Source organism: Equus przewalskii, chromosome 16, assembly GCF_037783145.1.
Source record: "Equus przewalskii isolate Varuska chromosome 16, EquPr2, whole genome shotgun sequence".
NCBI classification, from domain to species: domain Eukaryota; kingdom Metazoa; phylum Chordata; class Mammalia; order Perissodactyla; family Equidae; genus Equus; species Equus przewalskii.
The window spans coordinates 10,892,264-10,907,161 of record NC_091846.1 but is presented as its reverse complement, the minus strand read 5'-3'; the positions used below and the strand labels follow the sequence as shown (position 1 = coordinate 10,907,161).

The window sequence follows — 14,898 nt, the reverse complement described above, 5'->3', positions numbered from 1 at the left end:
GGGCCTTCTGAATGGGGAGGGTGGCCCTCGAATGCTCTTATACCCACTGGATCTTTGTTCTTACAAAAGCAAAGCATATTTTCTCTGCTATTGCTGCAGTGGTAAATGAACGATTCACTGTTAGCAATGAGGCATAAGACCAGTCAGGTCTGACTATTTTAGGAAAACTCCTTCTGCTGCGCAGCTCTAAGGGTTGGCTTGTTAAGTCTATTCACACAGGGAAAGGCATACTGAGTCACAGATTTTTAAATCTCTTAACCTATTTCTTTTAAAGATTTTTATAGAGGGCAGATTTATAAAAACTATTAATTCTCCCGTGTTTTGAACATGAATGAGGGAGAGTCAATATATCTTAGTGTGGCAGCTTTGAAATTTTTTTTAGTATCTCGCAGTTAGACATAGATTTTGTATCACAATTCAGCATACGAAAACTCACATACACACACTAAAAACAACATTTCTTGAAATATTGCTTACCTTTCACTATGTGGGATGAACTCTGATCATTGCCAGTCTGTCTTATTCACTTGAAAAAGGATCACAAGCCACTAGGTTGATCTCATGATCCACCAATGGGATGTGACCCACTATTTAAAAATATTCATTAGTGATGAAGTCCTTTGGAGACCATCAGACCTGGATTAGAATTTTCTCTGCCACTTCTAGCTGCGTGACTTTGAGCAAACTACTCAACGTCTTTAAATTTGTTTTCTCATGTTTAAAATAGAGTTAATGATAATATCCCCCTTATGGACATGTTTCAGGAACTCGACCAGCTGAGGCTTGTGAAGCTCTGGGGAGCGCCTGGCCCATGGTACTCTCTCAGTCAATGTCGGCATATGGGCAATTCGAACACAAGGGAAGAAAATGGGACTTTAAGAAGGAAACCCTGTAGAATGGAAGCTTGCAGTGCCTTAGCACAGCATGATTTTTTATGTGACCTCTATGAAAGAAATAATAGGGACTATAATAAAGCTTCTCCTACTTCTTTGTGTTATTCTATTTTAAAAGCCTTATGACATATGCATAGTTTCTATTTTAAGCACCCTCAAATCTCCTTTGAAAGCTAATAGGAGGGTTGTAAATGATAAACAAGCAATGAAAATGTTCTTCTAACCTCTTAATAATAATGTTTTCTTAATGATCTAGAAAGGATGCTTAAATATTTGGTTAAAGAGAATTTTGAACTAGAAAGCGGAGGCTGTGTAAGACATTTTGAAGGTGGTATATTGTGTTCCCCTATGAGGTTCAATATGAAGATGACCTGGAGTTCTTTGAGGGCTGGACCCACTGAGTGCCCTGCTCACGGATGAAGACTCCCTTAGAGAGGGACGAGCAATCAACCGTCAGAGACAAGAGGAATTCAGATTATTTCCTTTTCCTTGGAAAAAAATTTTTCATCTAGCAAGTGTGGGTGAAGAAAGGGGAGGGGAAAGACTGATCATGTACAAACAGAACTTACTAATTGCGTTTCTCATAATTCCCTATTTTTCAGCTGAGAATGGCATCTTCCTAAAACAGCCTGAGGTATAAATGTTATATAGAAGGAAAATAAAAGTGAAATCCCTACGCCTTGCCCCCTGTATCCTAAATCCCTATTGTCTAACTTAGTGCCTGGTACTTACTTGGTGCTCAATAATTTTTTCAGTGAATGAATGAATTAATGGATTATTTAGGAATGAAAGAGGAATTGAAAGAACAACACCTTTAAAAATTTAAACTTCCCAAAGTTGCAAGGTTATGTTTTTATTCTGATGACAAAATATTGTTTAGTCTTCTATATACTCCATTTATCATTCTGTTCTGCCATTATGCTACTAAAAATACAATTAAAAATCCCTGTTGTATTTGGCATGTACTAAAAAAACGATCAATAGCCGTCTGTGGAAAGCATATTCTGCGTCTATTCTTCCTGCCATCTGTAGAAGTGGAAAGAGTGGGGATTATAAAAATGGAGGATGCCTACATAAAAGCCGTGTCGATAGCTTCTGCAGCAATTTCTATGGGACCCCCGCCAGACACACAGCTGAGGGGAGGTTTGAACATGTGAAAGAAAATTGCTCAGTAATAGCCCTTCTTCTCCTCGCTTCTGGTCAATATTCTGGACATGTCTGTGCAAGGGATTTTAAAAAGACTCCTTGATAGCCTTTTGAAGCCAACTTGCCTGCTGCCCAAGGACATGTTGTACTGCCCACCAACACGTCCCTTGTGTGGCTGGGAAACAGGGGGTGAAGACAACCTTTTAGGACCTCAGTCTAAGAATCGATGGAGATGTGCAAGTTCCCCTTTGTTTTGCTGATTCTCTGCCAATTCTAGACCTGCCTGAAGTGGAAGAAAGCCTTATCCTTCAGCCTGGTGTTCTGATTGAGACTTTCTCCACACTAAGCCAGAGATGACGACGCCACTGTCCCAGGGGGAGCACAGAGGATCGTGGTCCATGAGGCCATTTCCCAGAGTGCACCACTCCTAGTGGAGTTCAATACAATTCAGATGCAGATGAAGCTTCTGCTATTTACTCTAAAGAGCCAACTACTGCAGCACTGGAAGAAAGATTCATTTAACATCCAGAGAATGGTAACTGAGTGCCTACTATGTGCTATGTCAACAAGGCAGACAATGTCCATTCCCACCTGGAACTCAGGTGCTAGGATCTCTGACAGGAGTAGCAAAACCACTTAGGATAGCAACAACATGAAGCAAAGGGGAATCCAGCTCATTTCCTGAGTCTAACTACCAGAAGCCCCTTTACTTTTGGGAAGAGTCTGAGCTTCACTAAAAGCCCACCTTTGTGCGGTAGACGATTTATGGTTTGTTTGAAGGAAACTAGTAAAGTCTTCCTAAAAAAGCTTTCACTTTAAGGTGAGTAGAAAGATGTTGGCCTAGTTGTTGCTGTTTTTTAAACCTAGAAATCCTATTCTATTATGCTACGGTTTGGTCCTCCCGGCCCTGACAGTACTGTGTGGCCATATCAGTCAGTATGTACAGGATTCAGATCCAGTTTCACGCAGACATCTACCCCACACCCTTCCTGTTTCAAAGATTCCTGCCTTCATTGGATTTCTCTAAGCCCCTATTTTCTGTTATGTTCTTCTGGGACAAACCTACCACCTCAGACTGGTGAATGTTCCTCAGGATCGTACTCACAGGTTCCCTGCAGAAACTGTCACCCCATCTCCCTCTTTGGATTATTGTTCAACATTTGAACAGACAGATTTAGGGAAATGATGCCTAACTATGTGGAACAGAGTATAGGCTCAATACATGTTGATTTAAACTAGAAAAAAAGAGAATTACAAGTTGCCGACATCATCCTCTCCAGGGATGGATTTCAGCCCCTTGTCCCCCTTGGCTGCATGCTTTTATGTGGGTCACAAACTGAGTGTCACAGTCCTTGCTTGGTTCTAAGGTACATAAAGGCACAAGGAAGATTTCCCTTCCAAAAATATCTCTTCTACTGACCAATAAACTGCTTAAATGTCACCTTTAGGAATGCATTGCTTTAGGTTAAAATCTTCTCTTTTAATATTTAAATGTTCTGCATGAGTTTGAGAGATTACATTCTTCCTAAAACCTGCTTGAACACAATGAACTCAGGATGAACACTGTAGCAGGTGAAGGGAACAAGAACACGAGAAGGGTGATTGTGAAGGAGGCAGGGTGAAGCCTGATGGAAACTTGGCATGGGGACTGTGGAGAGGAGAGATGGTTATACCTTTTCCTTTCATCTCTCTCTTCTAATTCCTCTCTGATGTGTTGACTGCTCTGTCTCAAGGGACTTTCTCTGGCTATTCTTCTTCTTGGTAGTAATTCTCCCAAATTCTAATCCCATGGATTTACATATTTACCTGCATCTGAGACTGTTTGCCTACGACTGCATAGGACGTATCTCGCACAAGCCTGAGGCACCTTTCACATGGACTACCAGTGCTGAGCTGTATAGAAGCCACACAGTCCTAGGCTGAGGCTCTGGATGCTTCTTTCATGATGCACAAAGGATGAAGGTCTTCCTTCCTGCCCATGGGAAAGCCTTCCATCTGTGTGTTATATTCCATTTAATCTCACCTTCTTAGACTATCTCTCTATTAATTATCTATTTTCTTGCCTATATTTTCAAAATCCCTGTCTCTCCACTATTGTATTAACATTAATCTTACTCAATCAGCAACCATCTTCAAAACCAACCAACCAGCCAACCAATCAAGCAAGCAAGCAAGCAACCAACCAACCAGCGAACTAACCAACCCAAATCCTATTATATCAACACTGGAACTGAGACACATTTCTCCCTTCAAAATTAGATCTCTCAGAAAAATCATACTAGTCAATGACTTCCCTTTCTCACCCCGCCATTCTTTGCGCAATCTTCAGCATTCAGTCTTGGCCTTGCTGCTCTGCTGAAATTCTTCCCAATGGAATCACTGATATCTACTTTGTTAGAAAACATCATGGATATTTTACAGTTTCATTTTACTTGGGTCTCTGCAGCATTGGACATGGCCAACCACAGTCACTAGGTTGAAACCTTTTCTTCCTTGGCTTTGTGATGTCTCACAGTCCTGGTTTACTTCCTCCTTCTCCATATTCTCTAAAGGTCCAGCCCTCCCCCCATCTCCTTGATGCATTGGCTCCTTTATTTTTTGTCAACACCCTGAATGTTACTGATATGCGTTAAGTCAGAGATTTCTTAGACCAAGCAAATCGGTTAAAGAATTTAGAGGGACCTGCAAAGAGTTACTAATATTTTAGTTTGTCAAACGAGAACATTAAAAAATCCTAAATTACCATGTATTATAATAATAATATATTAGAAAAATAATACCTTATTGTTAAAAATTAGAGAGAATATATTCACAGAAGAAAAGACAATCCTTTGACAGAGATACATTTAGCTTTATGGAAAACTAACTAATTTATTTATGCTCATGGGCTGGTGAACTTTCAGTCCTGACAGCAGCGGCCGGGAACACAGTGTTTGGAACTGTGTGTGAGAAAATTGAATCTGGCAATGGTACCAGAATTCTTTAGGGAGGTTAGCCCTCTGTTCTATAACTCACAAATATTTTCTCCCAGTTTGTCACTGGTCTTTAACTTTGCTTATGACAAGGGTCCCATAAGTGCAACTATCAGATCCTAACTTTAAAATAAAGTATTCAAAGTAAAAACAGAAGGTAACTTATTTGATTAAATTAAGAGTATCTATAAAAATCCATAGCGTATAATTTACTTCATGGTGAATTTTTGAAGGCTTTCCCTTTGAGACCGGGAACAGGGTAGTGATGCCTACTGTTGCTACGTCTATTCAATATTTTACTGGAGGACTTAGCAAATGTAGTCAGGCAAGGCAAATAAATCAATGGTATCAATGTTAGAAGAGAAGAAATAAAACTGTCATTGTTCATGAATGATGTGGCTGTGAACCTAAAAAATTCAAACTAATAAATTACTAGTATTAGTGAGTTCAGCAAGGTTTCTGTGAACTCAATTCAATTTCTACATATCAGCAACAAACAATTAGAAAATGAAATGTTTAAAAAAATGCCTTTTACTATAGCATCAACAGTATCATATATTTAGGAATAAGTCTAACAGAAATCTGCAAAACATTTATGCAAAGTATTTAAAATCGACAGACGTTAAAGACCTAAATAAATTGAGACTTAATATTTTAAAGATATTAATTCTTCCCCCAAATTGATCTAGAGGTCCAAAGCAATTACAATGAAAATTCAGGCGTGTGCATGCATGTGTGTGTAGAAATGGATAAGTTGTTTCTAAAAGGCATGTGGTAATAACGCAAAAGGACACGAAGAGCCAGATCTGTCTGGAAGAAGGAGAACAAGATGGGAGAACTTGTTATCTGCATATCAAGACATTATAATGGTAAAATAATTCAGGCAGTATGACATTGGTGCAAAGATTGAAAAATAGAACAATGGAACAGAATGGAAAGTTCAGGAAAAGACAGGCACACATATGAACATTTGATTTATGACCAAGTGTACTGTAGACCAGTGGTGGAGGGTAGTCAGTTCTAGGTGAATCAGAGATCCAAACATGGAAGATAAAACAATAGAGTTTCTGGAAGATAATATATGAGAAAATCTTTATGACTTTGGGGTAGAGATTTTAAGGAGAATACAAAAGCAAACAAAAGAAGCTCGAAAGCATTAATCATAAAGCAAAAGATAGCTAACTTAGACTATATTAAAATCAAGAGCTTCTGTTAAAGAAAAAGAGAAAAAGTCACCATTAAGGAAGCGTAAAGGCAAGCTGCAGAGTAGATGTTTGCAGAAAGTCTGTGTGTATGTATATCTCCTACAAATTAATAAGGAAGAGATGAACAGTAAATAGAAAAATGAGCAAGAGACTTGAATAGACACTAAACAAAAGAGGATACCCAAATGGCCAAAAAAACCTGAAAAGATATTAAATCTAATTAGCAATCAGGAAAATGCAAATTAAAATTGCAGTGAGCTGTTACTACAGATTACCAATATGATTACAATTAAAAAAATAACCAGTCCTACACTGTTTGCTGAGGATGTGGAGCTACGCCGACTCTCATACCCTGGCGGAAGTGTTCACTGGAACCACTGTTTGGAAAACAGTTTGTCATTATCCACCAAACTGGAGCCTTTGAAAACTTTATCCGTCAGCAGGTTTGCTTCTGGGTGCACGCCTGTAGAAATACAGGCGCATGCGCACCCAGAGACTCAGGGTAGGATGTTCATAGGAGCGTTATTCATAACAGCCCAAACTGGAAACATTCCAAATATCTTTGAAAACTCAGTGGATGAAAATTGTGGTATATTCATCAAAGGCACACTATATGGTATTGAGAATGAACAAACTAAATCATTCAAAGTTCTTTCAGATCAAGCAGAGCCAGTGGACAATTCTTCACTTTTTATAATAACTGTATATTCAGTCAGGAAAACAGTCCCGGCAGCCCTAGCTTTTGTGGTCAAAAGATATTGAGACTTTAACTTGTGCTGTTTGCTGTATCTGGAAGGCAATTTTTCTTTTTTCACTTCATCATTCTTTGGTTTTCATCTCAAAAGCCATTTCTATGAAAACTTTCCTGACCCCTCCCCCTCCAAGACCACTCCAGAGTATGAACTTTCTCTTTTTTCTTCCCAAAGCATTTGCACATACCTCTATTCTAGTATTTATGGCATTAATATAATCATAGATATTCTTCTTTTTCCCATAGTTTGCTGTGCCCCACCTATGGAATGGAACTTATTTTATTAATTTCAATTCTCCCAATGACTAGAAAAGTTCTTAGTTTTTAGCACATACCATATGACTCAAAATTGTTATTTAAATTTAATTAACATTTTCAGGGGTAGCAATGCTGTTTCCATAACTGGGCTACATATACCTAAATCCCTGTATGAGGAAGTAGGGGACACATAGGTACTTTAATGATAGTCCATGTCAGAAGCATGGGGCCAACTTGGGCATATGCGTGTTGGATGTGCCATCAGTGTGGGATAGGTGCATACAGAAGCTCTATGCTCATTTCCTTGGCTCGTTTATCTTATATCAATACTTCAGTTCTTTTATGTTGGCATTTTTGCTCAAAGCTTTCCACGATGAAAGTGGAGAGCTGGTTCGGCTCATCTTAATTACCAGGTGGACTCTACGTAGGTCGGGGTCAGGTGGCCTGCGTGGCTTGTTATGCTATATATTCTCCATAAGGTATACTATACGTAGTTCTATACTGTATGTTCCATGTCTGGAATCAGGGTACAGTGCAGGCTCTTTCTTCATGCTTTATTCTTTGCAAAACTCCTGCAATGCATACACACAATGGACAAAAATAACAGCATTTGGAAAACCCTGCACTCTTAGGGAAGTCAACTTGTTTTTCCGAGTAGATCATTTTAGCTTTAGTTATTACAATAAGAGTGCATTTTTAAGTGGGAAACAGGGAACAACTATAAATGAATGGCTTCTGAATGAGGGAACAGAGTTTTTCAATAACACTCAACATGGATTATTATCCTTTTCCTGCCTATGAGTAAGTTTACATAAAGACTCTCTTATCTCACCCTTAGACAGAATTTGAGAGAGAGGGGGAGGAGAAGAGAGGAGATGAGAAGAAGACAAGAGGGGAGGTGGGGGGGATGCTCCTGAGTTAGCACTCCTGTCCTGATACAGGCAAATGACTAGTCCACTGGCTGGACCATAATCGAACCAAAAAGTGGATAACAAACATGAAGTGACACATGAGAAAAAAGATCTTGCTCCAAATCAAAAGAGTCTTCCCTAGCCACTTGTGTCACAGGTTTACTAATTGCTTCTTTTATCTTAAGGATGGAGTAGTAATTAACATCAAGACTACTTTATAACTAAACTTACATATTAATTATACTTTTTTGAATTATGCTATCTATTAAGAGTTTATATATTGATCATTAGACAATGTAGGTTCAGCTATTCCCTTGTGAAGTACTTAATTTGTCCCCATGACGCCCAAATTTTTAAAAAGACCTTTTCAAGTTGAATTAATATGTTAAGTAATCCAGATGAAGCCAATTAGGAATCCTGGTATGCACAAAGAGTATACAAGGAATTAGCAACTCTTATAGAAAAAACCCTACTTATATTTCGATGTCCAGAGGTGTGATCCATGGGACAGGTTTCTCAGATCACCTGGGCTGCTTCTATAATGTGCAGAGTCCCACATCCCACCCTAGACCTATTGAATCTGTGAAGGTTGGAGTCCTAGAATGTATGTCTTTAACATCATCACAAGTGTCCTTGGAAAGTCAATAATTATACTAATATTGTGGCTGAGGCTGAGAGGTTATTTGGTATGCTAAAGGCCAAAGGTTGGTAAGCACCAGGGCTGTGACTTGAACGCAGGTCTGCTCACCCTAGGTCTAGCATCCTTGCCACTCTGCTGCCTGTCCTATCTTACTCTGTTACGTCTGCGTAGCACTTTACTTCATGACTCCAAACCTCTGGTGCGTCTGCCCTCCTGTGTCCAATCTCCGATAAAGCAAACCCATCTTTTCTGAGCTTCTGGGTCAAGAATCCACTGTCAGCAAGTCCTGAATATGCTCCCCACAACACACTCTTTTCCATAGAAACAGAAAAGATCGATATTATGTTTTCTCATTATCACATTTAGCTCATAGAAGAGAAAATTCTCCGCAGAACATCAATAGAGAAAACGCCACTGTTGTGAGAGGAGTTAAACCCACTTGGCAACAGGGAGCTGAGATTGGATGAGTAATTAGAGCTGAGTTTCATGCCTGTTTGAGAAAGGGGCTGAATGCAGCAGAGGCGGGCACCTACGTGAAGCCATGTGCTGGGACTGAACCTCTGACAATGAATGGGAGATGAAATTGCTCTGCCTGACCACCCAAGGTTGTGATTTGAATATTGCCCCTTACCCTTGGCCGGCAGGGAAAGCATCAGTGGGACCTTTGCAAATTGGGCATGAGAGTTGCAACTGGATCACCCACAAGGGAAAATCCCTGAGATACTAACATAAACTATGGCTCAGATCTGAACACGCCATGGGCTATGTGGAGGCAATTTTGAAACCACTCATAAGGAGTTGCGTGCAGGAGAAAAACCCCTCCGCCTTCATGAAAATGTCCCGGCCTCCAAAAAAGGGAGAATTCCTACGTGGGGAACTAGAGGATAGAGCTCTAAAAAGCAGTTTAAAATCCGTATGATTAAAATTCTCAGAGAAATCATGGAAGGAATAATATCATGAAGTAAGAATGGAAATTTAGAAAAGCAGCACAGATAGGTTTAAATACAGTTGGAATTATTGAAATGAAAAATATAATCACTTAAGTTTTTTTTAAAAAACTTAATAGATTGAATAAAAAATAAACTGAAATCTGAGAAAGGGAGAGTTAGTTAAAATGATCTGTGCCTCATCCAACACTTATTCTATTACATAGAACTTCTCTGGGCAGAGAAAATAGTTATATACCACTGGGGAGAATAAAAGTGGCATGAGACAGTTGGTAATCTGAATCGGTGACAGCTAATACAGATCTATAACACCTTCACAGAAACCCTTTGGAGAGATGTGTTTCAGAACGTATAATTTGTTTTATTTTAGAAAGCTAATGCAATGCATATGCTATGCTGTAAATTACATGACATTCTCTTCTAGATCTGTGGCAAAATCTCATAATCAAACATGGTAATATTTACAGCACAGTGTAGGAAATTTTGCAATAAGTTTATAAACAAAGCCTCTGAATAGCCTCTGGTCAATTGTGACCAGATTTCGTAGGCAAAAGAATTCAAACTTTCAGTTTTCAGAGCCTGCCGGACTTTAGAATGGCAAATAAATCACCATGGACCTAAAAAACGAGAGCAAGCCAGTGTTGAAGTTATAACTAGTTATAATACTCATTTGGTTCTGTTTGGGCATGTGTTCTAGCAACCTGAGCAACAGAAATCGTGACTGCTGAGCAGGTCAGGAGACCTTGGGACTAGACACAAATGACAGAAAGGAAGTAAGGTCCCCCAAGGGGAGACAAGAAAGATGCATGAAGACGGTGGAGAGGAAGCTAGGCAAAGGCAGGTGATGATTAGAGGCGAGGAATACCTGAGGAAGGAGGAAATTGAGGGGTCGACGTGTTCCAAGGTGGAAATGAAAAGGCAGAAGCTAATAATCAGGATGGAGCAGATATGGGAATTAGAGAGCGTGGGCTGTGGAAAGGACGAAGACTGAGCTGGAGGAGAGAAGAGCTCAGGGAACAGGAGAGTTGAAAAACAGAGACGAGAAGACAAGAGAGGAAAGATGTCAGAGATGAGGAAACCTAGAAGACAGAGACGACAGTGAGAAGGTGCGATGTAGAAAGAGTGGGAAGGGAGGCCAGGAGGGCATTTAAGACAGATGTGCGCAAAGGTGAGGAGAAGATGGGGAAAGTGTGGCAGGAAGCTAAACTAAGAAGAGAGCAACAGCGGGGGTGGGGCAGAGGAGAGGCATAAACAGAAGCCCAGGTAAGGGCAGAAATCAGTGGAACAGTGGAAAGGAGGAGAGGCATCTGAAAGAGGTCCACAGTGTTAGTCAGGCATGTAGAGCGTATTTTAAAGGCTTTTCACCTAGTAATAAAGTTACCTCTTCAATTTCAATACCTTTCTAATCTTAAAACTTTCTATTTATCACATGAGCATTAAATCAATCATTTTATTTTGATCTTGGGGCACTTTTCTGAGGTATTTAACAATGTTGAAATTATTTCAAACAATTTTTTCTACGCATACTCAACTGGTAGTATAGAGGTGAGAAACTGATGCATGTGAGTGAAGCACAGATGAGAGGTATATTTTTCATTTTCAGATAATTCCACCAATATTTCTCATGTAAAACAGTGCATTCATTTTGCCTGGTGAATATTAAATTATATTTTTACCAAACAAGTAAACCAAGGTGTTTTGGGTTCTCAAATCTATATATACTCCTAAAAACGCTGTGCTTTTATCATTGTATAACTATGTACACAAAAACTATTCTTAGTTAATTGAATTTTATTCAGGCCACAATTTTCTAGGATAAAAATGTACCATTTTTCAATGTCAATTTATTTGAAAGCAGCATCCCAATTTTGTCTCTAAAATTCAGGTGACGGACAATTTTGTCACTTCAAGTGAGAGTCCTTAAGACTCTTTTAAAACATTAACAACAAGATGAACACATGAATCAACACCTGTTGAGAGGTATATTTAGTTGGTGCCGTTAAGATAACACATCTCAGATGGTCTTCTGGTTTCTGCTATTTCCCCTCCCTCACAGCGGGTTCCACGCAGCCCTCAAACAGGTGAGTGTCTTTTTCATTAGAGGTGCTGCCTTCGCCTCGCAGTGTGACTGGCTTGCGACATAATTTTTTCACAGCTATCAGCAGCATGGATGCAATTGTGCGAAATTAAAATTTAGTTGAAAACCCTTTTTCTCCAATCACAGTGACCAAGTCAAACTGAAATTGCTTAGAAAAAGCATCATCCAAGCTGAGCTTTGAACTTGTCCATTAGGGGGCAGTCAAATACTGCTCACGTCAAATGCTGTTCAGCCTTGCTTTTGACAACTGCATTTTTCCAAGGTTAGCAAATGATTTGAATAAGTAGCAGTTGGTAGTTACCAAGTAGCATTCTTGATACCTCATGCTTTTAATTTCCCATATAAGCCCATGTTTTTGGTTTTTAATATTGTCCCTAATTAGTCCATAAAAAACTTTTTTTTTTGGAGGAGTTTGAGGCTAACAAGGATACCCAGTGACGAGATTGATAAAACACATGTGGAAAGTGATAATAAGATTTGTTATCTTTACGTATCAATTAATGTCAGTAGTTTAAAATATTCGATATTACTCCTTCTTTAGGCACTCCAGGGTGATCATGGCCAGAAGAGAAAAGACAATCATATAATTTCTGACTTTTCCTTTTCTTTAGATCTGGCCTAAGAATCTATCACAAATGCTTATTTAAATTTAAAAAGTAATCTTTACTCTCACATCATTCTAAATGCCTTTACTTTGTTATAACAAACTGCTTTAACTGTCTATAATTTTATTGTGAAAAAGAAAAAAGTTTTGCTAATTATATAGCAAATTATTACTATTTTTATATATAGAAGATATCAAAGCATTGACATGTCTAACTTGAAAATAAGTAATTTTATATATAAAGGCTTAAATTAGCAATTGAAAGTAACATAAAATCAGAAAATAAAAATTTCCAGGGAATTATAATTAGTCAATAAATATTTATCTGATTGGTACTAGGGATCTGAAATATGGCATTCACTTAGAAATAAAAAACAAACAAAAATCATTTGTTTAAAATTTCTTTCCTTCTTTTTTTAGTTTAAAGAACACCATCACATTGTGATAAATCTTAAAATATTATTTTAGTAAGAGATGTTTTTCATCTCATGAAGATTTTGTTTTTCTAAGCAGAATCAATTAGGTGCATTACCACAAGTAAAAGCAGTAATATAGTAAAATTGATTAACTGTAGTTACATTCCTGTACATTAAAGAATTGTTTAAGGGCACAGATAACCTCTATGAAGTATATTGAATTCAAAGAGCCCACTTTTTAACTGCTTATTCTTAAAAATCATGAAAAATTGAGTATTACAAATGTGCCAAGACATGAACTTCTGAAGACCTTAAATCATAGAAATAGACTGCTTTCTACAACTGTATTTCATGCAAAATGAGACCATATACTGCTGCTCCTTAGATAACGCTTGTTTTCATGGAAGAGAGATTAAAATACAAAACAAAAATCGTGCAAAGTGTATTAAAATAACATTGTAAATTAATTTGAAACACAAAGTTTTAGTATTTCAAATTCAAACTAAATTTTAAATATTTTAAAATCTTTTATTTGTTAGAAGTTCTTAAATCGTTTCTCATAAATACTGCATTTTAATTCAGGATTAAAACTATTCAGTTGAATTTATTTAATAGAATTGAATATTTTAAAAACCTAAAACAAATTTATCAGAAAATAAAAACAATTTCAAATTTTAACTTTTATTCTCGGAGGTTTACCAAGTCTTTAAGAAAGACTATGAACTTAAATAGCTACATTTTTTAATAATAACAATAAACTCAAAATGCCTTGGGTATGATGACTAGATTATTTATTTACAAGTATACAAGCTCATATCAAAACAAGTGTCTATTTTTCTTTAAAACCAGGTGAAGATTAAATTTTATTTTTTTCCTTAGCTTTACAATAAAAATGCCACTAACTTGAAAATTAGCAGTTTGGCTGAAATAAAAATGTTTAAAAATTAAAAGCAGAAAAGAATTATCTAAATAGGTATACTTTTGTAAATTTTAAATGATTTTGTTTTAGAGAGGTTTGCTCTTAGGGAGAGATACTGATTTTTAGACTTTTCTGTAGCTTTGTAGTTCCCTGTTTAACTATGTTAACAACGAAACATAGAAACTCACAATTACATAAATGTTGTGAACATATTTCAACAGGTTGAAATTTCATATGGCAAAATTTTAACTTATTAATTTGTCATACTTTTTTTACAAATACTAAAAAACATTTTCTCCATGATAACTGATATGTTCAACATTGTTTTGTAAAGATATTTTATCTACAATTTTAATAACGTATCAAGGAAGTTTCCATGAAAAATGTGTTACTTCTAGAAATTGCTCGGATGGGACTACAAGCAATTAGTGATAATGGCAACGACAATGCAAACTGAATGACTGTTTATCAAACACTGCAATAAGTCTATTATAAATATGATAAAACTAAATAGAAATATTATATTCTTTTGGAATTGCACTCACTTAAGTGAGAAAGCAGCAGCCTTACCTTTGACATCTATCAGAAAAGCGAAATGAAGTAGAAGAAACATTGCCATCAATCCGCGGCTGAAGAGAGGTTTACTACCAGGAAAATAACAATAGGCTTACAGCAATTGAGTTATTAGTCGTATCCTCCTTACACCTCGGGAGGAGTTCTCATATAGTAACTCTGGTGCCTCCCATGCATCTGAGCATGCTCACAGCTAGAACCTCACTGGCATGAGGGGAGACGGTCTTTTGTCACCAGGCAGCCTATTCTTTTTCTTCTTTCTTAATTGTTTCATTTTATTTTTAATCTACAGTTGTATTCTTGGTCATCAATTCATTATGGTATGCGCAGAGAGACGTAAACAAGGCTGGTATTATTAGATAAGAAACTCTTTTTTAATCATTTTTCAAATTTTTTCCCCTCACAGCGAGTAGTGCAAATTGTTCTTATTTAAGTCCAAATATGTGCAGAAGTTCCTAAATATGAAGGGATATATATTTACACTGAATAGGTGATGAAATTCTCTACAAGCATATTGTTACGCAATAAGCAAATGACAGAAAGGTACTTGCTGGCAAATACATGA

At 37.4% G+C, this 14,898-nt stretch overlaps 1 protein-coding gene across 3 annotated transcripts in view; it reads right to left on the bottom strand.

Moving 5' to 3' along the window:
• Positions 1-14,536, bottom strand: part of RXFP2 (relaxin family peptide receptor 2) — a 58,147-nt gene extending 43,611 nt beyond the window's left edge. For all 3 annotated transcript variants that reach the window (XM_008517707.2, XM_008517712.2, XM_070578743.1), the window contains exon 1: positions 14,331-14,536. In XM_008517707.2, coding sequence (XP_008515929.1) covers positions 14,331-14,379 — 49 coding nt within the window. In that variant the 5' untranslated portion in view covers positions 14,380-14,536. The remainder of the gene's footprint in view (positions 1-14,330) is intronic.
• Between the last annotated feature and the right edge of the window lie 362 nt (positions 14,537-14,898).